Source organism: Zasmidium cellare, assembly GCF_010093935.1.
Source record: "Zasmidium cellare ATCC 36951 unplaced genomic scaffold M409scaffold_41, whole genome shotgun sequence".
In the NCBI taxonomy this organism is placed as follows: Eukaryota; Fungi; Ascomycota; class Dothideomycetes; order Mycosphaerellales; family Mycosphaerellaceae; genus Zasmidium; species Zasmidium cellare.
In genome coordinates, this window is record NW_022986985.1 from 283,133 (window position 1) to 309,276 (window position 26,144).

Consider the following 26,144-nt stretch of genomic DNA (forward strand, 5'->3'; position numbering starts at 1 on the left):
TCCCAAGGATCCTCCGTCGTGGCGCCATTTACTCTGGTTGCTTAGTCCTTCCGCTAGTATTTCGCCCACAACATCAGCGAGACAATGAGACTTGGATCAACACCAAGTCTCACCTCTGCCAACTTTTTCATCCAGGTCTCAATGATCTGAACTTACTGTATAGGAGCAATGCCGGGATGTTCTCTTCAGCGAGACATGCGGCCGATCGATATCAATGCCTTGTCAAGAACAAATGTCTTCAAATTATAAAAACGCTTTGGTAACTTTCTGCCACCATTTCTGCTTCGCCCCTGTGGCCAGTGCAGTCTCTGCCTTCGCTCTATCCAGATCGACTCTCCTCCCTTGGTCCAAATCAACCTCCCAAGATCTCCAGAAATTGGTCCGATTGAAGAGTTTGAACACGATCCAGATGATTGGGAACAACGGGAGTAAGATGTATGCGTCCACAAAATTGCCAGCTTTGAATGGCGACAGTGTCGTCCAGCCCTGCACAAGAGCGAGGAAAAGATTGGCACCAAGCCCGAAGTACGCATTCCAAGGGTAGAGCAAAGACTTGTATGGCAACTCGTCAGGCGAGCGTCCCTGGACTTTCCAGGCTGACCGGAAACGTATGTGGATGAACGAGATCGAGCCCCAGACCAGGAACGTAGAGACACCACTGAGGTTGACGATGTACTGATAGGCTTTGCTAGCACCGGTGCTGACGTTCATCATTGATATGGCGCCGACTGCGTTGGTCAGAACAAGAGCAAAGACTGGAACTCCTCGGCCGTTCGTCCAGCTGAGGAACCGGGGTGCGAGACCACGGTGGGCCATGTAGAGCAGTGTTCGAGATCCAATGTAGATAGAGGAGTTGACGGCGCTGAGGCAAGTCACGAAGATGAAAGCGTTGATCTGCTCATGTCAGTCGAACAATCAATTTCCGTAGTATGATGCCTTACCAGATGGACGCCGCCCTCCCAGCCTGCGTTCTGAATGGCCACTGTCATTGGACTTTGCAGCGAACGACTCGCACCATCCACGAGCTGAGGAGCATTGGCAGGACATGTGAGGCCAAAGAAGAAGGCTGACCCCATGTATATGAACTATCGTTTGGTCAGTCTTGTCTGGTCTTCGAGATGCCTTGACAGGGTTACTTACAATGATGCGCCAGAAGACCTGTCGAATGGCTTGGGGTACTGCCACTCCAGGATTCCTGGTCTCTGTCGCTGCGACCGCCACAGACTCAACGCCAGCATAGAACGTTGAGCAGAACACGAACACAGCAGCAACACCTCTGAAGCCATTGCCATTCCACGGTCCCGGGTTGTGCCAGTATTGGAAGCCAATTGCGTGTTGTTGTCCGATCAGGCCCCCGGAGGCGTAGATGATGGCGAATATGAAGTAAGCAGTCAGGCCTAGCAACTTGATCAAGGCCAACCAGAACTCTGCCTCACCGAACGCTTCCACGCCGATGAGTTGGAAGGCCATGAACGCGGACCAGAAGATTAGGAAGTAGCCCCAAAGCGGCACTTTGTCGCTCCAGAAGACAAAGATGCTCGTGATGACGTTGTACTCGTTGGACAAGACTGCTGCCCAAATGATAAAATAATTCTTCAAAAGTTAGTTCGGCGTCTCTTTGAACTTCACATTCCTCTTACCCATCCAACAGCAACAGCAAATCCCTTGTCAACGAATCTCTCGGCCAACGACACGAAAGCGCCGCCTCCAGGATACAACGTTGTGACCTCGCCCAAGGATTGCATTATGCTGAATGCAATGATGCCAATGACACCGAATCCGATGAGCAAAGAAGCTGGCCCGCCGTTCTCCAACGCGCCTCCAGATCCCACAAGAAGACCAGGTCCAATAATCCCGGCCAACGCCATCATCGACAAATGTCGATTCTTCAGTCCGCGTTTCACACCGCTGTCCGGATCGATTTCCTGCCTGACATTGTCGTCGACACCAGGCTCGACTTCATGCGATTCGAAGCCGCCATCGTAGGCTGTCGTCTTGTCGGGCTGCTTGAAGCCGAACATGACGACTGGCCTTTTCAGATTAGACTTTGGCAAGGTAGAAGCAAGAATATAGCACGAGGAAAGATTGCCACTGATGGAAGCATGAGAATATATGCATTAGCGCGTCGAGGTGGCCAAAAAGAAGCCCGCATTTTTCTTTCTCACAAAGGTGTATGGCGCAATCGGCGGGTGGAGTGTTGAGATGGGCCAAAGTCTTGGCGTCCAAGAGATGGGATTCCTTGTGGGGGTCTTGGGGGTCTCTGCCAATGATGGCGAAAATGCTTTTGATGTTCTTACTATCAATTCGTTCCCGAGATCTGGAGATTGTAACATTGCATTAGTTGCAGTCTGTTCTGGTCACTTCTCCACGAGGCTGGTATCACTCCAAGTGGACGGGTTGCGCTTATAGCGCTTGCACTGCGCGTTACTATGTAGGATGTTTCTGCACGATTGCATCACGGGAAAAGATACTTGAACTGCAGCTGGGAAATGGAATGAAAGAAGAAGCTAGAAGTGAGGTCTGGAGTGAATCCGGGCCCGAATGCATAGGATAGAGGTTTGGGGCGAGAACGAGTGAAGTCCAGAGTCAGAACGAATTTTTCTCTCGGCGGAAGTTGAACGAGTATCCCCGTGATCACCTCACGGACTACTCGAGTCGCCTAGCAGTCCGCGGTTTAGTCGTTTGCAAGTTTCCAGAGAGAGGCACCACCGTGAGTGTAGGCTACAGGGAAACTTCTCAGAGTGAAGGCCTCAAGGGCGCTGGTCTTGGATTTGTGGAATACCGTCTCGTCCTCTCGACGTGGGCGGTAGGACGTGAAGTTTCCGCCTTCCCGCCGATTCAGGAATGTATCGCGCCCAAAAAGAGCAATGAGGGCACACTCTCTCACATCGGTGTACGTGACATCGGTTCGAACAGCGTGGGATCGACTAAGAGGCTTCGCTTTTTCTCTCTTGATTTTGTGGATAGTGCAGTTTGTGACGATTGACGGGCCAACCTCGCTGACACACTGCTTGATGTGCCTACGTACCGGTATATGCAAGTTCTCGCCCATGTTGGCCACGTACTCTGACATTGCAAGCCAGCGTCGCGGCTTCGAGGTGTGCCCGACATCTTGAAGCTCCGTCTTGAGTTCGTGAAGCGGTGTGATCGTCGTGGTGAAGGTGCGAAGGTAGTAAATCGTCTCGCAATTCAGGGGTGCTGCTTTGTAGCTGTCTGATCGCTTGAGGTCCGATACTGCTTCAGCTCAAGATCGGAGAAGGGGATCGGGAAGCTCAGCAGCCGGTTCCACAAGTCAGCATCTTCCGATGTGTGTCGAGGCATGAACCTGAGGACGTGATGATTGATGCCAGTAGTGTTCGCATCAGCACAGTGTCGCGCGCATTAAAGAAGATAACGATGTTCGATGATGTCTTTCCATGGCTTGATCGGTCTGATTTTCTTGGGGATGACCGACTCTTTTCCACTATTTCCGCGTTGGCCTTTTACACTCCTTGCCTGCTCGCGCAAGGCCCGATAGAGCGCGGCGGCGAGGTGTCAGGTGAAAGTTCTCCGCAATGTAAAAAGGAAGACTCATCTCGATCGAGGACTGGCGTGCCAGATGCGGGATGCATCGACCTTGAGCATGGTAGCCTGTAGGGTCAGTGAGATTCTGGTCGTGTTAAATCAGTACGCTTGAAAGGATCCATGAAAAGCGCGCTATGATCTAGAGATGTCGACCACACCCAGCATCATGTTCTCATTGCTAAATGGTCGCAGGAGGTGAAATTTTCTCGCGTAGGGCAGCCTGCTGTCTTGCTTCACAACGGGTACGTAGTTGATTTGGGCGATAGTAAGTACATGGTCCTCATCAACCTTGTACGTCTTGAGCACCTTCAGCGGTTTGACGTTTGGCATGAACAGGTTGAATCGGACTTTCGAGTTCAATGAGAGGTGTTGCAGCAATTAAGTCGTAATTTTCACAGCAGCTTATCATCCTCGTCGCCAGGTTGCCCTTCGTGTGGCATAATCGCTCGCGCCGGCTGGACATAGTCGAAATGACCAAGGCGCTTCCTGAAGACGATGTCTTGTGGGCCTTGGGGCGCTTTATTCTCTCCTGCCGTAAAGTTGTGAGGGAAGCCGATCTGGAAATCGTATGCAGATTCAATCGCGTCAATGTCTTCTGGCGAGAGGCGCAAGCTCAAGGCTTCGATATTGCTCTTTAGATGTGAGACTTTTCGACCGCCCAGGATGGGAAAGACATAGGGCGCTTGCTCTGTGAGCAAGGTACTCGGAAAAGTTGTCAGTGGACTTACACTTGTGTAGGACGTATGCAAGCGCAACACTGGTTATGAGAGTGCCTTTCTCTTTCGCAATACGGTCGAGCACAATCGAGACTTCGGCCTCTTTACCAGTCCTGACATTGAGTGATCGCCCCTCCTCCTTTTCGCCTTGTTCAGGCGATTTGAAATATCCTTTGCAAGCCATAAGTTAGTACAAAGTAGCGCTTGTGCATTGGGGAACAAACCTCCGCCAAGCGCGCCCCAAGGCAGTAGTGCCATGCCTTCGTCTTTACACATTGGTATTATCTCTCGTTCAAAGTCGCGCTCGGCAGCGCTCCACCGTCCTTGATAGACAGAGAATTGAGTGAGCCCGTGTTCACGAGCATAGCAATTGGCCTTTGCCACGATCCATCTACAAGGCGAGGTCAGCGAAGGGCTGGTCGCGAACTCGATAATATGCGTACGCGGGCGTGTCGCTGATCCCAAGATACAGCACTTTGTTCTGAGCCACCAAATGATTGAGTGACTGCATCATCTTCCCAAAATTGTCAGTTCCGATGACAAGAAGTGTGTGGCTCTCTCACCTCCGGAATTCCAGTCGCAAAATCGAAATAGTGTACATAAAGCTGTACGTCGTCAGCGTAGCCGTCTACTTGAACCATGCCGTACTAACCAAGTCGATATAGTCCGTCTGCAACTTTTTCAGACTTGCTTCAATGCTGACGTGAAGGCTCTTCCTCGAATTGCCGCCAAAGTTGCTCTGCTGTATACCATCCTTCAAGTGCGAGTTCCAAGCATTCGTGTACTTGGTCGCAAGAACGATCTCGTTGCGTCGATCCCTACTTGCCATCCACTCACCGATCCATTCTTCAGACTCTCCGTTTTGGTAGGCGTTGGCCGTGTCGATAAAGTTGCCTCCCATCTCGTAGAAGAAGTCCAAGATCTCGAAGGTCGTTTCTTTACTGCATTCGCCCATGAATTCCTTCCTACATTGAAGTCAGACATGATTTGTGAGACAGCTAAGCAACAACGTACCAAGCGTCACCGAACGACATGCCTCCAAGGCATATTGGTGATACGTGGACTCCAGCAGTCGGGGCAAGGATGCGGTGCCGTCCGAGCAAGCTCTTTGGTGGCAATGCGGCTGGTGCTGTCATGGTCACGAAGTTCTCTTCTGTTTAATGCTGCAGATTTTCAAAGATAGGGGATTGACGTGCTCGCAAGATCGGGGTGCCTCGAGCAGGCTTTTTATAGCCAGCGTCAAACCTACCGTCCACGGTGATTAGAAGTCCTATCTCCTTCGAAGTGACGCATCTGTCGTTTGCAGTCTGACGCTGTGGAACGTAGCCGGACGTATGAGACCGAAAGTGTTGATGAAGGTGTAAGGAAGCAAGTGGGAGAGCCAAGAAGGATATCAGGGGGCTGGAAAAGGATACCCGAAAGAATCTAGCGCAAACGAGCTGCATGTTTTGGAAGCTTCGAAGCATCTGTCAGACTCAGACTTCTTCTCCTCTCCAACATCAACAGCAAAGACCAAATCCAATTCGATTCCTCGCAGGGTGAAAAGTATGCGCGGTCTGATGACATGTTCGCAGCATACGGATCCGAGTCTGCTTGGCCTTTCCCAGCAGGACGCTATGCTGTTGTGACGCAAGTAGAGCATGCCCGCAAAGTCGTATTGACCCCGAGAAAGATGTGGCAAGAAAGAGGATAGAACATGGAGATGGAAAAGAAGGCCTAGAAGTGCCCGCTTTCTGCGTCTACGCTTCTGGACCACGCTCACGTCAACTGAGAAGTTCCAAACGACATGGAACCATCCTGGGATTGCGTTCAGTCTGAGACATCTTCCAAACATGTGTTTGCCTCGCCAACGCGCACGTGGGTTCCAATTCAATCAGTTTGCTAAAAGTATGCCAATTTGTCTCGCCGACTGGGTGAAGACTCTTGAAAGAAGAGCAAAACGCCGAAACCGTCGAGCCAAGTCTCGTCCAGCCCGCTTGGCGAACTGATTTCCCGATTGCGAGAACATGTATGAAGAAACGCCGAGACGAGCTTGACGAATGGTTGGCATTAACAGAAGCACGTTATAGACTTGAAGCGACGATGTGGTCACGCTGCTGCTTGCGCTCAGTCCAATATGAACACGACGTGACATTCGAGGTTGAGCACGTGGTCGACTTCGATCAGGCAGAGTTGAAGCAGAATATGCCGGTCCTGCAGTATAAGTATGTAACGTTGTAGGAACAGATACATTGGAGTCTTCACCAACCGCAGCAAGTCACCAAGCTACAACGCCTTTCCTCCCCACACTTCCAGCCCGTCTTCCACGACCATGAAGCTCGCTCTCGTCACCGTTGTCCTTGCTGGCTTTGCCGCCGCGGCCCCTGCAGCTCCCGCGCAGGAGAGGGATGTTCAGGTCATGGAGAAGCGTCAATGGGGGGCTATTATTGCAGCTCTGGCCCCCAAGGTCGTCAGCGGTCTTGTAGGAGGCACAGTTGCTCAGACCATCATCAACACTTTTGGAAAGAGAAGCGCCGCAGCCTGGGCCGTTCGTTACCCATGACCTTTTTCTTAACCCTTCAATTCATGCTGACCAGCAAGCAGGCCCGTGGAGATGTTGCTCAATACATCGTTGACGGCATGAAGGAGCTCGACCCTGCCCCTGAGGAGGCCGCTGTCTGCGCTTTGCACGGTGGCTTCGAACTCGACGATGAATCCCACCAACGTGAGCTTTCCACGGTGGAGCTATCTGATGGTGCCAAGAAGCAAGAGTAAGCTTGATCCGTCCATTCTACGTGTGATGTGAGCTGTACTGATGAATGTTAGCTACGACTGCTTCTTCCTCGGCGGCCCAGCAAATCTCACCCTGACCGTTGACAACCTGCCCATCAACGTAAGTGCAATGTTATAAGATGTCTCTGATGTGGCAGCCGATGCTGATGATTGTTTGTAGATCGCCATCCAAGCAGGTCCTTGCAGCTTCGAGAACGGCGTTCTGACATGCTCCTGAGCGATACGAGTTGGTAAAGGAGACCCTGACAGATTTCCTAGACGCCCTAAAAGTCCCGACCAAAACTCGAGTGTTCACAATCTGTAAGATGTATGATTTAAGACGATGATGTAACTACAATATCATTTTGCAATCTCAGCTAAAGATGCCGCACGTCGCGGTCATCTGAAAAAGTTCAATTACATTCCGCCAATACCCAAGATGCGCCGTTTTCATTGATCCATGAAGTTCCTAGTCGCAAGCCTAGTAGCATGCCCAAGCGGCATTACAACAACCTCAGAGACTCCTCGCGAACGCAGCCACATCCTTGATAGCCTTGTTATGCACTTCCGGTAACAGCTTTCGAAACAGTACAGCCGAACCATGCACAACACCCAAGTTCACTTGCGCCGTGACTTCCACACCAGCTGCAAGAAGCGTCCGGTAGTATGCCAGTCCCTCGTCTCGCAAAGGATCTAATTCATCCATGGATAAAACGTGGGGCGGTAGACCTCTACAATCCTCGACGGTCGCGAAATATGGCCATGCCAACGGGTGCTCGGCCTCGTCTCCGCTGTAATAGTAACCCATGCCAGCTAGCATCGCCGTGTAGAGCCAATATCCTTCACACTCGTAAAGGCTGGGCAGTTCTTTCAGCTTTCGAGCCTCACCCCAGCCGTACGCATTGCTGATGTAGGGCACTAGGCCGTATACTCCAGCTATCTGGCTCACCCAACCTTCCTTCTTTGCTTTCAAGGCCGTGGCGAGTGCCAGATTAGCTCCGCCGTTATCGCCGTGGAGGATGATCTTGTCAATTCCTAGCTCAGCCTTATGTTGAACGATGTACTGGAAGGCCGAAGTGCAGTCTTTCAGTCCAATGGGAAAGGGGTTGTTTCCTTGAGGTGTCCACGCATTTCTGAAGTCAATCGCGACAGCGACAACGCCTTGAACAGCCAGGGAGCGACACCAGCGGGAGTGGACTTTGTTGCCAGCGTCAAGAATGGTCATACCACCATGGGTATACATAACAGCCGGCATCTCTCTATTGAGATCTTTGCGTCGAAAGATGTACAGTGTTCGTTCTGTGCCGTCGAAGCTTTTGAACGTCGTTGTGATCTCCCGCACCTCCGGCTCAAAGGAGTCCTCTGGTAAATCATTCGGTAGCATGTCGTATAGCTTCGCCATTGTAGCATGGTTCTGGGCCATTTGCCTGGTAGAGGAGAGGTCGTCCCATCTCATGCCGGCGAACGGATTCGGTTGGCTGCCATCGATGCCAAACGCCGTGAACGTTTCCACGATCTTGGGATGGGCTCTCGGTTCCTGGAAGAACTTCAGATTCGGGTCTCCCAGCCTGCCTGGTGGCTTGAAGTTTGTGGTTATGACTGTGTCTCTGAGCCTTTGCTTTTCGCCCGGATTGAGGCCAAACTTCGCCGCCATTGACCCGCAGGGCCGCTGCTGGCACAATAGGCCTGGTCAAGTCTCGTAAGTCGAAAGTGCCAGGTCTGAAGTCCGTTTCCTGTTCTCTGATTGCGAATACAGTCACGCTAGAATGGTCTCGTGCTGTGCACTTCTGCGGCTGACACCCGGATGCAGGCAACGCAAATGAGCCCGCCAGAGCCGCGAGCTCACGACTCCTTCATATGCAAGAGGAGTGCGGCGTTTCTTTGTATGGGTTGGCTACTGCAGCTACCCGCGAGAGTCACAGGTGCATAATTTCGCAGCAGAAGGAAGGTAACTTTGGGCTTGGCCATCGTTTTCATTGTCGCTAACTGAGGCCAATGCAAATACTTCATGGTTCGCTTTGAAGTCTTCCAATTTCCAGCATCCCGCGAGCAATGCTTCGAGTCTCCTGAACAGGCGAGCACGATGGCTTGGATTGATCTACAATGTGATAAGCCGATTTTGGCTGTGGATGAGGAGTTTTTGGTTCAGAGGAAGGTGGCCTCGCAAAGAGCCCCCTTTTAAGGTTCGAGTGGCTCAGAACAGCCCCGCTTTTGGGAGAGTTGTTCCTGGGCGGTGAGATGAACATGAAGTTTCGTGTGAGGAATCAGTCGCCAGAATTGACAAGTTTGGGGTGGGAGACAACCATTATCTGACATACGAAAGTCCCAGTAGCATGGTCAAAGTGTTTGAAAGGTCTCATTGATCAAAGGCGTTGTCCCGACCAAGCACTGAACGATCTTTCTTGGCGTGCGAAGATTTTCAGCGTTTTGAAGGCAGCACAAATACCACGACTCTGTAACATCAAAAGGTCATATCGATGCAGTACTATCATAAATACAATGGTTTGTATTGTTGCGTGTTGAGCGACAGCCTTGTGGAGTGCCAAGCCTCGCGCTAGCCAGCTGAGCGTCTTGACCTGATCGATGAGAATGTGGGATTGTCAACGCAGCACTGCGTGAACTATTTTCAGGGCATGCTGTGTGTTAGGAGCGGTCTGGAAATGTCGTTCGTTCGCGGGTTGGCGGGTTGAGCGAAGCTCGTAGACAGTGGGCCCAAATTTCGACCTGGCTTCGACCCAGCTAATTGGAGCACTATTGATTGGATGTATTAGCGACTTTGCCCTTGCAATCCATGTTAGCATACTTATTTAGATTAAACATCTCAGCCAATCACAGTTTGGTGTCAACCCATTGTGTAGCTCAGCTATACCGAAGCCGCTATGGCGCAGTGGTAGTAAGATATGTCTTAACCAAACGACAACAATGCAACGCTGACACCTGAAAAAGACGCGTCGCACTTGTACAATTACTGTCATGCGAAGATCCCTAGTTCAATTCTGGGTGGCGGCACGAACGTTTTGCTCTTTAAACTGCTTTAAACAATAGCCATCGATGGGAAGGCTTGGGGGTGGCTTGGAGGTTCACATCGGGGGCTCCAACTCGCGTTGTGACCATAAGACCGATATAACACACCCAAACCAGCTCCTATCTTTTGCCTAGAGCCAGTTCAATCCCCAGAATTGACTTTTGCGAGCATGCGTAGGTCGTCTCTTAGATAAATCCCATACTGTGGCGTTTGGACGAAGTACCAAGTTTTTCCGGTTCCAGACGGTAGCAGGCAGCAGTCGGACCACCGTAAGATTGAGATTGGAACAGGAAGCGTATTTGGTAGCATACGCATTGTACTTTGTCCGCAGAAACAATATCTTTTGGTCTGTTGGAACGTTTTGGCTTTCGTCGAGTTTCGACGACCAAAGTTGGAGAACGGGCCCCACAACGAGTCAGAATAATCGATATCTCTCATGTCCAACACCTAGTCCGACGATAGAAACGATTAGCATATAAAGACGTGCAAAATTGATGGAGTAGTGTCATGTCCTGTACCGAGGAATGGTCGTCGAAGCCGAAACAGGCAAATCCACTGCAATTACCAACCCCGCAGACGTTGGAGATGGTTCGACGACGGACGAAAACCTATTGCAAGCGAAGAAAAACGTTTCAAGATCCAGAGAGATTGTCTGTGGAACATCTGGAGGTCTGGAGTGCAGAGGAACAAACGAAATTTTTCGGTGATGAATTCGGAAAATTATCGCCGATGCGGTGACTACTTCCAGGCCATCGAAAAGACGGCAAGACATTTGTACAGCATCATCAGGGAATGGAGTGTGTTGTTCATAGGAATAATAAGTCGTGAGGAGGTGAGGTTGAACGGGTCGCTGGCGTGCCTGCCGGCTGCCAGCATGTTCCATCTGCACACATCCGTCGGCCTCGACAATCGAACAAACAACCGAGCGCCGTCGATGCTGGCGTGTTAGTGACCTCACGGCATCAATTCCTGAACGAAGTCTTGACTAACTGAGATGGTTGCAACGAGGCTGAGGGACATTATCATCAGAAGCGACCGTCATCGCATTGCATTTTCTACTCATATACACGTCTTCTATTCCGTACATGAGCCCAAGCCGAAACCTTTGCAAAGCGTGGTATCTTAAAATCATATGCATCGTGAAAACACCTCTTGACAAGCCCTCCCAAGTTCCTGCCGAGTATGTTGTATTCCTCTTTTTTTCTTATTTCCTTATTGATCAATCTAGATCATAGCCTCCATGCGATGGAGGTCAGAATTCTTCGTCCATCGTCGCAAATTCTTTCCGTAGAAGTAGAGTGGGATGGTAAGGACGACGGGGAACATCGAGACGGCGAACTGGATCATATAGACGGTGACCCAACCGTCGCGAGCCATAATGTCGAAGACCCAGTAGCTGAGACAGAACCCGAGCACGTTCTTGAGGACAGTGCCGATGATCATGATCTCGCCAGAGATGGGCTTGTAGCAGTCGATGGCGTAGGCGATGGAGATGGCTGGGATGGAAGTGACCGCGAGACCAGAGAAACCGAAACCGCAGACAATGATCGCCTGCCATGGCCACAATCGCTGGTAGCCGACGGCACCAACCACGTGGGAGACGATGAAGAAGCAAACGTAGGGGAGGAGAGCCGGGAGACGCATCTCGGCCTCGCGAATGCCGTTGTTTTGGATGGTCTTGCGGCGAGCCCACCAGTCGGAGAGGGGACCAGCAGTCAGGACGCCAAAGATGCCACCGACGAAGAAGGCGAAGTTGGAGTATCCAACAGCCTGTGGAGACCAGCCGTATGCAGGAGAGCTGAGCAGACCAGACTCGGTCAAGTTGAAGAGCAGTAGCAAATCAGCGGGACCAGCAAGCATGAGCGCAGACCAGAACACAATTGGGTTGAAGAAGACGATAATCGGAGTGGTGAGATCGCGAATGACGAAGCTCATCCATCGGCGGTCTGGCTTCATCATTGGAGCGTACTGAGCCTTGCTTGGACGACCCTTGCGCACCCATTGTCCGTCAACAGCATCGCTGTTGCTGTTTGCCTCGCTGTCCACGGTCTTCTCTTGCACCTCACTGTGGTTCTTGCTGTTCGATTTGGTCCCAGCGTGGTTGGTAGAGTCGCGGTGGAACTTCGTCTCTGGGTAGCAGAAGATGAGGAGAATAGTGACAAATCCAGCCAATGCGGTTGACAGCCAGAAGAAGCTGCGCCATCCGTGACGGCTGCCAACGCTACCAGCCATGATCGGGCCCAGGAAGGCACCTGAGAAGTAGAAGGTGAAGTACATCGCCATCCACGTGCCACGCTCGTGCAAGAAGAACATGTCGGCAATGGTCTGCACCATGATCGTTTCGCTGGTTGCAGCAACGATGCCGTTGCAGGCACGAGCAGCGAGCAAACTCTCATGGCTGGACGCCAGTGCTTGCCATACGTTGGTCAAAATAACCAAGACGCCGAAGAAGATCGAGGTTGGGCGACGGCCGAAGATGTTCGAGATTGGCACGATGAAGATGTTGGCGAATCCAAGAGTGATGACATTCAGGCCAGTGAGAAGCGACAACTGCTGCTGATTCAAGTGGAATTCCATTCCCAAGAACGGGAATAGAGGCGCGAGCGATAGCGCTGAGCACACGAGGACCCAGACATAGAGCAGCTGCGAAAATGCTACCACGAGCTTCCACGGCGTGCTCCAGTTCAGAGGATCATTGGGGTTGTTCGATGGCTGAGGTACGAGGCTGCAGTTGATCAGCAAGGAAACATATCGTCCGCGTTGCAATGCTTACACTGATCCTCTGTCGGCGCCATTGGCATGTGCAAAGTGAACATCGCCAACATCTTTCATCACCTCAGTGCCGGGAAGGATCTCGACGTCGAGCTGTTCTGCCGCCCTCTGCTCGGACGATTCCACTGCGTCGGTAGACATGGTGTTTGTGTGAGGTCCCAGGTGTGACGATAACGGTATGGAGGAGGTAGAGAGGAGGAGTGGTAGGTCGAGAGGACAACGAGGGATAGAAATAAGTGTTCGGTCCCAGCAACGGAAACTGTCTGGCGGTAAAGGGTACGAGGATATATGTACCGTACCTGACTGCAGGAGAGGTGCAGATGGATGCCGACAAACAGGTGTGCCCTCGGCCTAGATATAGACGAGCCTACCTCATCACCAAGAAGGTTCATCAGTGCTCATCACTCCCACGAGGCTCTAGACTTTGGCACTATCTGGAGGTTGATCTGCCACAACCGGCGAACACCCCTGAAAGTCCGTCGCGGATTCGACTCAGACGACGTCGACCGTGGCGCGTAGGATTGGTTTGAGGATTGATGTGAAAGCCATTGAATCCCCCCAAGATCCATACGACAGCTTCAGGGCAAATGCTGAATGCACAGTCCGTCAGCAAACCATGCCATCTTCGTCCCTCGCTGCTCACAGGGAAGAAACGTTTCCAATGATCGAGGAGCTGAACCGGCATGACGCAGGATACAACGGTGATGGCGTTCCAAAGTGTTGTCAAGTTTGCCGTGATGGAAAAAGCTCCAGGACGTGCTCTGATCCGCGCGAGGAGCAGGGTCCAGTTCCAGGTGGTCTGCTGTGAAACATAGCCGTAGAAGTGCTTACGGCAGCCCCTGATATGCAAGCCGGTCGGTGGATAGCGCGCTGATCGACAGTCACGGCGTCTGCTACCAGAGTCAAAATATTTTCAATGCGTCTGTCCGCGTGAACTGCTCGAAGCTTTGCGCGACACGTTGGGGAAATGCTTGATCAGAACCGCTCGGTCACAGCTTGAAGTCCTCGACTCGCACCAGGATAGGCTGACTTCGCGGCAATCTTGAGCGAGGACAAGGACGTATTTCGAAAGTACAGCTGCAGCGGTGTGCGGCGCACACAAAAAACCCGCATACCATATTGCAGATCATCCGCCATGCACTCGGCTCATGGCTTACCTCAGGTCAACCAACACCAGCGGCTCAGCAGCGGTTATGCAGGTGGCCAGGTGGTTGTGTGCCGCAGGTGGACTTGCGAACGACGCAGGAAGAGGGGAGGGACTGCGATGCGGCCCCCCGAAAGCTCCATCGTTCCGCCAGGATCTGCAGCCGACGGATCTGGAGAAAGGCTGGCAGGGGTCGATCCGTGAAACCACTGACAACAGACTCTCCTCTGCTCACTTTTCGCATTTGTTGAGATCTCGCCAAAAGGTACCTGACGAGGAGCAGTCCTTCATGCGTCTTCAAGGGCGCAAAAGGGTGCAGGAGCGCATTCCTGATCCCTCTCACCATGTGTCGATCCGTCGACCGCTGTGTCTGGGCATGGCACAGCAACGAAGACTCCTCGAAAGCTCGCCGATGCAAACGTCCTTTCCGGCTGGGCAACGAGCGCACCGTGCCAAAGTGACACCGAACGGCTGACGGAACCTCACCTCATGCGCCGAATGCTCACTCTGACAGCAGCACATCGTTACCGTACGAACCTGGTGATGGTTGTGAGCTATTCGGTGCAGTCAGCTCTCGGTACCGATTTCTGCAAGCTGTCGGACAGTCACAAGCATTCAGAAAATCGGCTTGTAGCCTTACCGCTGTATCTAGAGCTAACACACTACAGTAATTGCCTTCGACACTGCATGCACATGTCACTCCTTCGGACAATTTGACTTCGCCATCCACTCACACCGCTACACGACTCCAGCTTTCAGCACGGTATCGAAAGCCTCATCGTCGGTCCCGACCACAATCGAATGTATTCATGGTATCCACGACACACCGCGAATCTACTTCGCCAGCATATCGAACAGGATCAAGGATCAAATCCCGATGTGCGAGATTGCTGTCAGATCGGCTCCCTCATTCCTTGCCCTTGTTGTGGCTGATCCAAGACGCCATGTTCTCTTCAAAGTCCCCGGAAGTAAACCGAGCATATTTGGGCACACCGTCATTATCGATGTGGAGCCATGATACACTCTGGCTCATGAAAATGTGCTGATTGGGCTGCAACAGCTCCTTGACTTTTGGACTTCCGATTGAGTCTTCATCAATCGTTCCCAGTGTGACCCCAATATTGTCAGGCTCGTGCTTGTATCGCATTGCCAAAGACGTGCTGCAAGATCCGCAGAATGCCCTCTCACCGACTGGCGAGAGGCGACGAAAGACGATGCCGCCCGTGTCGTCCTTCGGCAGTCCTTCATGGCGGGAGTTCTTTTCCTTGTCGAAGTTAGTCAGATTCGCCGCAAACACGTGGGCAAAAGCCTGGAATGGACCGCCGGATATTTTCCTGCACGTAACGCAGTGGCATGCTGTCGTGAATCCCTCTCTGGGAGGACTAGTGCATGTGTATGTGACTCTTCCGCATGCACAGCTTCCTTTGAACTGGACTTCTGGGGCCGATGCTGACTTCTCTTCGGCCATTTTGGAAACTCGGATTGGACTTGACAACCTTGATGGATCATGAAGAACGATACTGTACGCACAAAGCAAAAAGTGCGTCACCGATTCGTGATAGGTACAGGAGGGGAGCCGGTGGATCGCGCCGACATCGCGTGATTGCTCCAAGCTGTACAGCTCTGCAAAGACATCGCAGCTGGCCGTTCTGAAGAAGCATCGATCCTTTGGTGCTGGCAGCATTCTGGTGTCAGGATTTCAATGACGGCTTCCATTCATCGAGATGGCTAACTCCTGAGACTGATCTATACGAGGACGCAATACCCCTGGCTCTTGCCATGGAAGAATCAATATCACTTCTGTGCCTCCGATTCCTCAAAACTCAAAGTCGTACGCCAAAGTATCTTCACAGATAGGCAAGCGAATGTCTTGCACCCTGGGCTTGTAAGCAATGCGACAGCCGCTGCGAAGGCTGAGGAACATACTTAAGATGAGCTGGATGTTCAGCATAGCCCTTTAGGTTCTCGGCTTTGTCTAGGATTGCAACCAATCCATAATCGAAGCCTTTGGCCCGGGCTGCAGTTGCGGGAACAGGTGGACCCAAATCGATCTTCTGGAGACCTGGAAAAGTCGTTACTATCATCCGTCTTCATGGCTAGCAGAATCCATACCTGGAACCTGGCCGACCATCGCTGTTGCAGCCTCCTTCAGCTGAGAAATGGTCTCGTCTGGTGTGCCTTTCTTGAGCTTGAACAGCACTATGTTGCCTGAGTGAGTACGCAATTCATTTCAGAGAGCCAAGTCTTACCGATGTGGTAGACGGTCATGTTTGCCACCGTTTGGAAGTTCGGTATGCGAATTCGAGTGAGTTGGGAGACAGGTTGATCTTGGAGATATATTCAGAGGTAGAAAGATCTTCCTTCCCCGGCGAGAGGGACGACATCGGTGGAGTCGAGCAAGACCCCACCTCGACCACGCAAAACAGCAAGTGATTTAAAATCAGATTCTCTCTCAATAGTGCAACTTCGACTATTGTTGCTTAGAAAAGACGTAAAATTACAGACATACACTCGGTCTGCTCTGACCGAGACTCTCTAGCGACTAAATAGTAGTTTTAGTGGTCTTGTTTGAAGAAAACTGGCTATATTTCGGAAACAGCCGGTGGCCGGTTGCACGCCTGAAAGCATCAGCTTCGGCATTTGAACACTCTGGTGAGGAAATCTCTCTTCTATATGTTATTACAAAGACAAACATCCCCAGCTTGACATCTGTCCGGGTAGCCAGAAATGGAGTTTATCGCGAACTTGTTTCCCGGCTCGTTCCAACCGAGTCTTCAACCTGCCAGCACTTGTCTCGAGTCCCACGGTGCCATTCTCAATGCCCTACCAGCTTCCCATTCAGGATTGAACGCAGTCTCCGTCAACCAAAATCTCGCAGTGATTCCTGGCGATTGGCAAAGTGGAGATATAAGTGAGTGTTTGGACATGGCGAAATGATACAGACAATGGGCTAAGGGCCTAACAGCTTCCTCTTTCTACGATGTCACCCCAACAGAACCTTGCGTAGCAGCGGCATTTGCTGAGATCAAGAACTCCGACTTCATTGCTTTCGACGACGCCTTCTTGGACGTGCTGGGACCAGGGGCAAAGCTCGAGCGTATAGAATCGTTTTCCCCTGATCAGTGGCACGTTAACGAAGCGCCCGTCTACCTGCCCGAGAGCAACGAGCTGCTCTATTCCGATACTTCCCTAGCAGGGCTTCTGTATGCCATTAACATTGATACTCATGAGGTCCGACAGGTTCCTTCGGACCCACCATTGCAAAACGTTAATGGAGGAACATATCACAGAGGAAAGGTCTACGTCGCCACGAATGGGGGCACGGTGCGAGGGGTTTTCGAACTCAACGTAACGACCGGTCGTACAGAAGCCATCGTCAACAACTACCGCGGCCGACATCTCAACAGTCCAAACGATTTGATCTTCGATTCAAGGTCGAATATGTATTTCACGGACCCGACATATGGCCTGGCGCAGAACTGGCCCGGCGTGCAAGCCCCTGAGCTTCCCAATGCCATCTATCGATTCCACCCTCACACGAAAGCATTGCAAGCTCTTTCCAACTCTGCGGTTATGATGCCGAATGGGCTCGCCTTATCCGCCGACGAGAAAACTCTCTACGTCGCTGACTCCAACTCGTCCAGCCTAGAGCTCTCTAGCCAACGAGCTGTCTTTGCCTTCGACATCCGGCAAGGCGGTCTGCTGGATAGCCCGAGGCTAATTTACCAAGTCGAATCAGGCTGGCCAGATGGACTGAGAGTGACGGTGAGTGGACTGTTGGTCATCGCAATTGCTGGAGGCGCCGATTGCGTTGACCCCAACACGGGGGCGTTGGTGGGCAGAATCAATACTCCAGACGATATCATCTTCAACCTCGAACCTGCTCGCGGTAAAGGGTTCTGGCTCCTGACGGGCAAGAAGCATATCTATAAGGCCACGATCAAGGAGGGTCCGGTCGAGTCTTGGGTTGCGGGCAATCCGCCCATCATCCATCAGGCTTTGAACAAAATTGCCGGTCTCTGGAAGAAGGAGCTTTGATCGATGTCATGCACGAGATTTGAACTTCCATCGCAGGCGCTCGGTCAGCATCGCGAGCCATCTTTCGCGATGTGGAGATGAACATTCGTTGATCGGTCCTCATGTTTCGCCATGATTCGCTATCGATTGAACGACTTCGTGTTCGAGTCTGATTTCAACGTAATCCATGTAGAAGCGTGGGTCAATCGAAATGGTCGATTGCGTGTCTCAAACAACACTCCACACCCTCGATGGACGCATGCGAGCCGTCTTGAACACACTCGACTCCGATCTCTTCCGCCGTTTATAAAGGCGTCTCAGAAGCTGAACACGTAGCGGCGGTTTCGTCTTGGTTTGCGTATGCGCGATAAAGAGTTGAAAGGTCTTCGAGGATCTCTTGGGAGCTATCGTATCGTCTCTAGCCGTGGGTTGGTTCTTGGGCTTCTCCTTCTTGGGGTCCGCTTCATGTTCCGATTTTGAGGGCTTCTCACGGCGTTCTTGTTCCAGGATGAGTTCGACCATGGCGTTGTGGTAATTCTGCTTTGTTTTATTCATTAGGTTAAAATAAAGTGGAAGGGTTAGAGAAGAGGTTGGCTCGGAGTCCTTGTTCTTCCCGGAGCAAACTGGTTCTTCTTCAACCTCTCTCTTCAAAGATTTGAAGCCTGGCCTGTCGTGCTTAATTTTGGGCCTCCATAGTAGCTTGATGGGTTCTGCAGAAAGATCCGTGTGAGCACGGAGACGCCGCAGCGAAAGTGACAGTTTCTCGCCGTGCTAGACCTTCTCCATTGAGTAACGCTGGACTGCAAGTCAGTCGAAGATAAGCTTAATCGACGTTGACCAGCCAAACGCCAACAAGTAGTCCTCTGCCATTGGGATTTCCGAGGGTACTTGCCACAACGCCATGGTACGGTCTCTGTCGAGGCCGTCTCAGCCACCTATCTCATCAGGGTGCGTGTTCCGGCGGGCTTCAGCTTGGCCTGTGATGCAGCTTGGAAGCTTCCGCTCCCACGTAGGGAGAGCAGTACGTAGTAGCAAGTTCTTCTTTGCACTTAACGCTGACGGAAAATCCGCCGGCCCCATACGTGGTGTAGTGAGATCGGCGAATGAGAACAAGCAGTGCTGAATTGAATGTTCCCACCCCAGCTGGGCAGTGCTGTGGTCCATCGGGTCTAGAACTTTGTGAGCTTGCCAATTCTCGATGGATAGTACATACTGCCCGACACTCTCTCTCATGAACATTGCTTTGTGGATCGATTGGTACCAAGAGAGCTCTTATGTCTTGCTTCCTGGCATCATGGATCGTCTGGCTTCTTGAAATCTTGTTACGTCTTATCTTGTATTGCAGCATGAGTACATTCCACGGAAGGCGAAGACATTGGCAGGGTCGTCTATCCGCACCTGAGTCGTGTCATTCACGTTCGTTACTTGCTTGGTCAATGTCCAACCGTACATGTATTTGAGCACTAAGATCTGAAACCATGGGTCAGTGAACATAAAATTGTGCTAATATTGACAGACCGTAAGATATGTGCTTGTGTATTCAATGCTGTGTAACTTCGACAAAAGTGCAAACGGCCAGGCCACCACAGGCTACCTATGATGTTGGCAGCGAGGCCTCAAAGTCTTCAATCTGTCTATCGGTCTGTCCTGTTGGGCTGTGTCTATCCCTCTCATGGGCCGACGCCTGCTGTTGTTTGGTCTGGATATTCACCAGTCTGGCCGACCAGACGGCACACCTCCTCGCCGCATTCCGTGCCCCTGCTCTCACTATCAGACAGGTATGCCTTGAACCACTGATTCTGTTTCACGGCACTGCCACCAGGCTGCAGCTCTCCACTTTCAAACTTGATTCCACAAATGCTGCCTCCCCATCTCCACAGCCTGTATACCAAGCTGCGATAGAACAGCCGCCATACCACCTCATTGAAGCAGCCATTGTTTCTGATCTCGACACACTTGACCTTCCGTAGTGTCTTGAGGGTCTCGCAAAAGACATAGGCGAGAGTATGGGTCTGCGAGAGATCCGCAATCTCAGCGAATGCTCTTGAGTGACATTCAGGACGACTTGGGATAACGGTCAATGTATCCAGTTGAAGGCTTGGGTGGCCGAACGGGAGGCCGCACCAGGCCTCATTCAACGCGCGTAGGTTGCTGATTCGAGCAGATAGAACGATGTGTCGGATGGCCCCCAACTTCGTGAGGGAGAGAGGGCGCGAGCGGAGGTCGAAAACGTCGGGGTATGAGCATTCGCCTTCGACGATGAAGGGCGTCATCGAGAGCGCGAGGAGATTGGCTTCATTATGGATCTGTTTGCATGTCTGGAGCACCGCGAGCTTCCGCGCAGGAAGCTTATCGCGTTCATTGAGGTAGAAGCTGGCATCGTGGAGCTTCAACGCGGCTGCGAGCTCGTTCGGACGAGTTGGGACGATTCGCGGTTGCTCTGATAGGTCAGGGTCGAAGATATACATGTAGATAGCATTTCGAAGTTCGCAAGGAATCGTCAAGAGGGCCGCCTTCGTTGTAGGCATGGTTGCTGTTGAAGCAAGGCCGGCCGAGGAGTTGAGTATGTACAGAGTGAGAAGAAGACAGCAACTAGGAATGGAGGGAGCAGGACATCACGGTGATGTACGAGTCTGGGTCTCGTGTGTCGGTAAATCGAACGCGCCGGCAATAGGGGGCAATAGTGAGATAAGATAAAGGAAAGTGATGAGCTGTATCGCGGCAGGCACATGACGACGTGCAGATGATGACGGACGTTGACGAATCGCCGATGCCGCCAACTGCCAAGTTCGAACCGTGATGGTACCGCAGGCACGCCCATCGTCTTCTTCATATACCTGTCCATGCTATGATGTTGTCTTCGTCGGAACCCTTCGGCATTCAACATGAGCACGCATTATGTAAGTGCGAAGGTTGTCGCCCGTCAGTCCTCGACTAGGCAAGGTCAGCCCTGATCTCGCGCGAAAAGCAAGTGGCATCTTCCTGCATCTACCGAGAAAGCCCATACTCGTGCGGTTAATGCTCTTATGAGAAACCACAAAAGGCCATATTCGTCCGCGATGTGGCCGCAATGCAATGCGTACGTAATGAACAAAAGCCTCTCTGCAACATGAACGCGTCAAAGCGCGAACCAAGAACCTGGTACAAAAGAGTTCACCAACCCAGTCCATGTTTGAGAGGCTGCCCAGCTCACGGTCGCGGGGTCGCACAAATACCAACCTCACCTCTCTCATTCAGTCTCTTCGTATCAAAAACGCTCCAGAATCATGACGACTCAGAACAGAACTACGAAAGCCAGCTCGCCAGATGGACGTGAGCGCATAGTGATCATAGGGACGGGATGGGCAGGCTACAACGTCTCCCAAAAGTTGGACGACAAGAAGTTCAACATTACGGTCATTAGTCCGGAAGACACGAGTCCATACACGCCTCTGCTGGTATGATCAACTCTACGCATCTTTCTCCAGATACGCTAACACATCGACCACAGGCAAGCGCAGCATGCGGGCTTTTCGACTTCTCGCTCGCTGAGGAGCCAATTCGACATAAGAGCAAACGGATCACGTATTACAAAGGGCTGGTCGAGCGAATTGACTTCAACCTGAGTGTGTGCAAATGTCATTCAACTTGCGATACGGATGGGGTTACCGAGAACAAGGAGTTTGATGTTCCCTACGATCGCTTGATACTCGCCCCTGGATAGGTGAGTCTCCATGCGTACTTCGCCAGATGTTCTGACACTCTTCCAGCTGCATCACGAATACATTCCACACGCCAGGAGCTGGCGAACATGCGTTCTTTGTTCGAAATGTCAATGACGCGAAGAGGGTTCAGTATCGGCTTAAACAGCTCCTGGAAATGGCGTCTCTTCCTGGAGTCAGCGAAGAACACCAGCGCGAGCTGTTGCACATCGTTGTGGTTGGCGGCGGTCCGACCGGCGTCAAGATCTCTGCCGAAATGTCAGACCTCTTGAACGAAGACATGACGAAGCTGTATCCTCACCTCAAGGGGAAAATGTCCATTTCCATCCACGACGCCGCGCCGTTCATCTTGGGAGCTTTCGAAGATGCTCTTCGCCAACATTCTATCCGGAGCTTCTCCAAACGGGGGGTCACGGTGTACACAGACTCTAAGATCAAGAAAGTCGAGGCCGACAGCATTACGACCGAAGCCGAGGGCCGCATTGGCTGCGGGATGGTTTTGTGGACCGCTGGAAACAAGCAGTGCGCCCTGGTCGATCAATTGGATGTGTGCAACACGGACAAGTTGCCTCGCATCGTGACGGATCAGTATCTGCATGTCCTCAACAAGAACAAGGAACCCTTGAGGAACATCTACGCTCTGGGCGACGCCGCAGACATCAAGAAGTACTTCTTGCCTACGACGGCTGAAGTAGCCGTGCAAAAGGCCGAATACCTCGCGGACACCCTCAATAAGGGGACAGACGGCCAGAAGCTCTTCGAGTACTCCCAAAAGCCTCTCGTCGCTTACATTGGCGGCCACGATGGTGTTGTTCATGGAAGGCCTGACTGGTCCGGTCCAAGAGCTTGGGCGGCTTGGAGGAGCAAGAATCTCTTGTGGACGAGGAGCTGGAGACGTAAGTTCATGATCATGATCTATTGGGGTTTGGACTGGCTGGGCGGCAAAGAAATTGCGAGATTATAGGTCGATGTCGGTCGATGTCGGGCTTGTCTTTGAGTGCGCATGTCGTCGCGAAGAGCTGAGGTCGACGACTCAAAAGCTGTTTCTGCACATCTCTCAACTCCTACTTAATTGAGTAAAGGTCACGTGTGAAAGTGGAGAAGCTCTCAAGAAACTTGGGCGATGCAACATTGAGCCGATACACCACGGCACTCCTTACCAACCACGTCCATTTATCCGCAAACCTTGGACAACCCCAGCGTGCAACAACATGCACGCGGCCATACACGTATATCTTTTGGCCTATCTGTCCAAAGGCGTCCTGCCTGCCGGCGTACCACGTTGAGGTCGTATTCCTCCCAAAGTAAGACGTAGCACTTCCACCTCGGTGCCACCACACTATCTCTCTCTGATTCTGAACACGCTGCTTACCTTCTACGCCACACGGAGGGCGGTTAACGGCACGCTATCTCAATGCTTACTGATGAGGTTTTTCCGAACCACGGGCAACTCTATCTACACATCGTTTGATAGCGACTGCGTCGATTGGAGACGCGGGGTGGTGGCCACGAGGGTGATCGACATGCCAGGGTCCGGTGCCAGAGGGAAATGGGAACTACATGATGAACTTGGTGAACCTTGACCTTGTGCCGCTCTTCTTGTTCTGAACTCACCTCTGCCTGTGTGAGTGTCGTGTCGCTGATCGGCCCAAGATGCACAAGACGCCAACCGGCACTTGGCTACCTGCCTGGGTGCCAGAGTCGTCCTTCACGCTATCTTTCCTCCTCATCATCTGCTCGATCGTGCAGTCGACAGTGAGTCCAGGCATGTGCCGTTCACCGGCATTCACTGATCAGTCTCATAGACCGGCGGCTACGATGGCTCCATGCTCAACGGCCTCAACATCTTGCCTTCCTACACAGACTACTTCAAGCTGAACTCCGCCACGACAGGCCTCAACACCGCATCCGTCTTCATCGGAGGATTCCTAGGACCCATCTTCTCCGGCATCATGGCAGACAAGCTAGGCCGACGACCTGCAATCTTCTGGGGCTCCCTCATCACGATCGTCGGCATTGTTCTCCAAACCGCAGCTCAAAACATCGCCATGTTCGTCGTCGCTCGCATTGTCCTGGGTTTCGGCTCCGCCGTCAGCGGAATTGCTGGCGGAGTGTACCTCTCCGAGACGTTCGCCAGTCGATGGCGTGCGTGGGGTGTTGGTCTGCTTAACGATTTCTATTACATCGGCGCTCTGATCGCCGCTGGCATCACGCTCGGAACGGGAGAGTGGCAATCTACCTGGGCGTGGAGAGCACCCACCTTGTTCCAGGCCATTTTCAGTGTACTATGTATCCTCATCTTGCCGTTCATCCCTGAGAGTCCAAGGTGGCTGGTCAATCAAGGTCATTTCGAGGCTGCCCGTCTCGCTGTCGCCCAGACGAACGCGAACGGTGATTTGAACGATCAGGTCGTCTTGACTGTCTACAAGGAGATTGTCGACACATTGAAGTGGGAGAAGGAAGAGCAGCGAACTATGACTCCCATTCAGATTGCGAAAGACCCAATCGCCAGAAAGCGCTTGCTCATTGGGATGTCGGCTGGGCCATTTAGTGCTATTGCAGGTAAGGCGCGGTAATTTTTCATATGCATATGAACTACTGTTGATCTAATTCTGTGCTACAGGCAACATCATTGCTTCCTACTATCTCGGCGCCGAACTCGACACCGCAGGAATCACCAACAGCACCGACCAACTGAAAGCGAACGTCGTACTCAACGTTTGGTCGCTGGCATGCTGTCTCGTCGGGACGTTTGGCTGCGCCGTCTGGGGACGAAAGTCGACCGCACTCGTCTCGCAGAGTCTGCTGATCGCCTGCCTGTTTATAATAGGAGGTCTCTCGAAATTGTACGCTGACAACCCCGATGGAGCCTCCAGCAGCCTGATTTATGGCAATGTGGCTGTCATGTTCCTCTTCCAGGGGTTCTATTCGGTTGCCTGGACACCGCTACTCTATCTGTACCCGCCGGAGGTCATGAATTATTCGATCCGAGCAAACGGGTTGGCGTTCTCTTCGTTCATGTTGAATGCAGCTGCGTAAGTCCCTTCGTGTGCATGTGGAACTTTCGAATACTGACGGCCCCGCAGCATTGTCCTCGTCTTCGTCATGCCAATCGGTCTGAACAACATTGGCTGGAAGATGTACATGGTCAACGGAGGCTGGGACATTATCACCCTCGTGCTCATCGCCGTTTTCTGGGTCGAGACGAAAGGCAAAACGCTCGAAGAGATTGATGCCATCTTTGTGGGCCACAAGCACTCTGATGTACCAGATGTTGAGGCTGTGCGTCGTGGCAAAGTAGTGCTCGATGTTCCGGTCGTGGAGAAGGAGCTTGAGGCGGAGGTTGTCGCTATGAAGACAGAATAGGTTGTCGTGAAATCTTCCGGATCATCATGTCCTCTATCCAGGATCTTTCGTGACACCTTAGTTGTACGTGCTTGCTCATCGACTCCTCGTCGAACTGTTTCCTGTCTTCTGTCCGCTGATCGGCTCTGGTGCCATCGTGTCTGATCCTCCAACCCGATGGTAAGGACATGTAATGAGGAGCCTGTTGACATGGAGGCCGATGTTCTCGTTTCTGTTGTCTCCGATCCGTGGCCTATCGTAGGAGCCTTGCTGTCTTCCCGCGTCGACTTCGATGCAGAGACCCCTCCTTGTTGGTGAACATACGTGAAATAACCTCGTGCCCTCCCTCACGGCCTCACGCCATACCAGCTGCAAAAGAAAAGTCAGCAACCAAAACACCCACCCAACTCCAAGACCATACTCACGAAACTCAAATCCATCCCCCAACAACCCCTCAAAACTAACCATCTTCGTACAAACCCAGCCCTCCCCCTCCACGAGTCGAAAGTCCAACGTTGCAACACAAGGTCTCACAATCCCCTCCCCCATCCCACTATACTCCATACTCAACAAACAGCTCGCCCGCTTCCTCGACGTAGCCTCCGGATTGATGCTGACAGGCATGACGCGGAAATCCGGGAAGAACTCGCAGAGCCGCGAGAGGCCGTCGAGGTATTCGGAGAGGTTCATGGCGCCGGAGGGTTTGCCGAGGGGGTCGCCGCTGACGGCGGCGAGGCCAGAGAAGGAGGCGGACATGATGTTCCAGGGTGAGGCGGTGGCGGAGAAGTTGCGGACGTTAACGGCGGCGCAGAGGTCGGTGACGATGGAGTGGATGTGGGATTCGATTTCGGTGGCGTTGGGGGGCGGGTTGTGTTTGGTTGTTGACAAGGTTTGGGAGGGATGGTAGGAGAGTCAGTTGTGATGTGCAATTGTGTACAGAGGATGCAGTAGGCTGACGAAGAAAGATTCGAACTCCAAAAGCCATTCGAAATCTCTTGGGATGAACTTCGTCCCTCTAACGATTCAGGGTTTGTCCTCGCGCCGGTGTAGCTTGAACCCGGACCCAAAATCGTAGCGTGAGATATCGGTGTCTGTCGCAGCCTGATGAA

At 52.2% G+C, this 26,144-nt stretch overlaps 12 protein-coding genes and 1 pseudogene across 13 annotated transcripts; 5 read left to right on the forward strand and 8 right to left on the reverse strand.

Moving 5' to 3' along the window:
• Window positions 1–243: 243 nt before the first annotated feature.
• Window positions 244–2,021, reverse strand: M409DRAFT_69807 (uncharacterized protein; the record flags this gene model as incomplete). The annotated part of the gene is made up of 4 exons (XM_033818450.1): window positions 244–894; window positions 942–1,085; window positions 1,141–1,593; window positions 1,641–2,021. The coding sequence occupies 4 exons, from the start codon at window positions 2,019–2,021 to the stop codon at window positions 244–246; spliced, it is 1,629 nt and encodes a 542-aa protein (XP_033662362.1).
• Window positions 2,022–3,742: 1,721 nt separating this feature from the next.
• Window positions 3,743–5,416, reverse strand: M409DRAFT_69808 (uncharacterized protein; the record flags this gene model as incomplete). The annotated part of the gene is made up of 8 exons (XM_033818451.1): window positions 3,743–3,769; window positions 4,011–4,246; window positions 4,293–4,451; window positions 4,505–4,671; window positions 4,724–4,794; window positions 4,844–4,885; window positions 4,933–5,245; window positions 5,295–5,416. 8 exons carry the CDS (start codon window positions 5,414–5,416, stop codon window positions 3,743–3,745), a joined length of 1,137 nt encoding a protein of 378 aa, XP_033662363.1.
• A 650-nt stretch (window positions 5,417–6,066) lies between these two features.
• On the forward strand, window positions 6,067–7,269 carry M409DRAFT_59175 (uncharacterized protein; the record flags this gene model as incomplete). Its single annotated transcript, XM_033814115.1, has 6 exons — window positions 6,067–6,137; window positions 6,200–6,484; window positions 6,534–6,807; window positions 6,864–7,030; window positions 7,086–7,152; window positions 7,213–7,269. 6 exons carry the CDS (start codon window positions 6,067–6,069, stop codon window positions 7,267–7,269), a joined length of 921 nt encoding a protein of 306 aa, XP_033662364.1.
• Window positions 7,270–7,545: 276 nt separating this feature from the next.
• M409DRAFT_28205 (uncharacterized protein) lies at window positions 7,546–8,685 on the reverse strand (the record flags this gene model as incomplete). Its single annotated transcript, XM_033808922.1, has 1 exon — window positions 7,546–8,685. The coding sequence occupies one exon, from the start codon at window positions 8,683–8,685 to the stop codon at window positions 7,546–7,548; it is 1,140 nt and encodes a 379-aa protein (XP_033662365.1).
• Window positions 8,686–9,904: 1,219 nt separating this feature from the next.
• M409DRAFT_t58 lies at window positions 9,905–10,040 on the forward strand (annotated as a pseudogene). The gene has a single exon. The product of its transcript is annotated as a tRNA-OTHER (tRNA).
• Window positions 10,041–11,280: 1,240 nt separating this feature from the next.
• Window positions 11,281–12,969, reverse strand: M409DRAFT_69810 (uncharacterized protein; the record flags this gene model as incomplete). Its single annotated transcript, XM_033818452.1, has 2 exons — window positions 11,281–12,781; window positions 12,830–12,969. The coding sequence occupies 2 exons, from the start codon at window positions 12,967–12,969 to the stop codon at window positions 11,281–11,283; spliced, it is 1,641 nt and encodes a 546-aa protein (XP_033662366.1).
• A 1,910-nt stretch (window positions 12,970–14,879) lies between these two features.
• On the reverse strand, window positions 14,880–15,440 carry M409DRAFT_28207 (uncharacterized protein; the record flags this gene model as incomplete). The annotated part of the gene is made up of 1 exon (XM_033808923.1): window positions 14,880–15,440. One exon carries the CDS (start codon window positions 15,438–15,440, stop codon window positions 14,880–14,882), a length of 561 nt encoding a protein of 186 aa, XP_033662367.1.
• Window positions 15,441–15,788: 348 nt separating this feature from the next.
• Window positions 15,789–16,240, reverse strand: M409DRAFT_28208 (uncharacterized protein; the record flags this gene model as incomplete). Its single annotated transcript, XM_033808924.1, has 4 exons — window positions 15,789–15,849; window positions 15,899–16,034; window positions 16,085–16,171; window positions 16,222–16,240. 4 exons carry the CDS (start codon window positions 16,238–16,240, stop codon window positions 15,789–15,791), a joined length of 303 nt encoding a protein of 100 aa, XP_033662368.1.
• Window positions 16,241–16,699: 459 nt separating this feature from the next.
• M409DRAFT_28209 (uncharacterized protein) lies at window positions 16,700–18,010 on the forward strand (the record flags this gene model as incomplete). The annotated part of the gene is made up of 2 exons (XM_033808925.1): window positions 16,700–16,883; window positions 16,938–18,010. 2 exons carry the CDS (start codon window positions 16,700–16,702, stop codon window positions 18,008–18,010), a joined length of 1,257 nt encoding a protein of 418 aa, XP_033662369.1.
• Window positions 18,011–19,659: 1,649 nt separating this feature from the next.
• Window positions 19,660–20,517, reverse strand: M409DRAFT_28210 (uncharacterized protein; the record flags this gene model as incomplete). The annotated part of the gene is made up of 1 exon (XM_033808926.1): window positions 19,660–20,517. One exon carries the CDS (start codon window positions 20,515–20,517, stop codon window positions 19,660–19,662), a length of 858 nt encoding a protein of 285 aa, XP_033662370.1.
• Window positions 20,518–21,255: 738 nt separating this feature from the next.
• On the forward strand, window positions 21,256–22,654 carry M409DRAFT_69814 (uncharacterized protein; the record flags this gene model as incomplete). Its single annotated transcript, XM_033818453.1, has 3 exons — window positions 21,256–21,426; window positions 21,480–21,649; window positions 21,739–22,654. The coding sequence occupies 3 exons, from the start codon at window positions 21,256–21,258 to the stop codon at window positions 22,652–22,654; spliced, it is 1,257 nt and encodes a 418-aa protein (XP_033662371.1).
• A 689-nt stretch (window positions 22,655–23,343) lies between these two features.
• On the forward strand, window positions 23,344–25,056 carry M409DRAFT_28212 (uncharacterized protein; the record flags this gene model as incomplete). The annotated part of the gene is made up of 4 exons (XM_033808927.1): window positions 23,344–23,445; window positions 23,496–24,252; window positions 24,314–24,725; window positions 24,777–25,056. 4 exons carry the CDS (start codon window positions 23,344–23,346, stop codon window positions 25,054–25,056), a joined length of 1,551 nt encoding a protein of 516 aa, XP_033662372.1.
• Window positions 25,057–25,390: 334 nt separating this feature from the next.
• M409DRAFT_28213 (uncharacterized protein) lies at window positions 25,391–25,791 on the reverse strand (the record flags this gene model as incomplete). The annotated part of the gene is made up of 2 exons (XM_033808928.1): window positions 25,391–25,404; window positions 25,461–25,791. 2 exons carry the CDS (start codon window positions 25,789–25,791, stop codon window positions 25,391–25,393), a joined length of 345 nt encoding a protein of 114 aa, XP_033662373.1.
• Window positions 25,792–26,144: the final 353 nt, after the last annotated feature.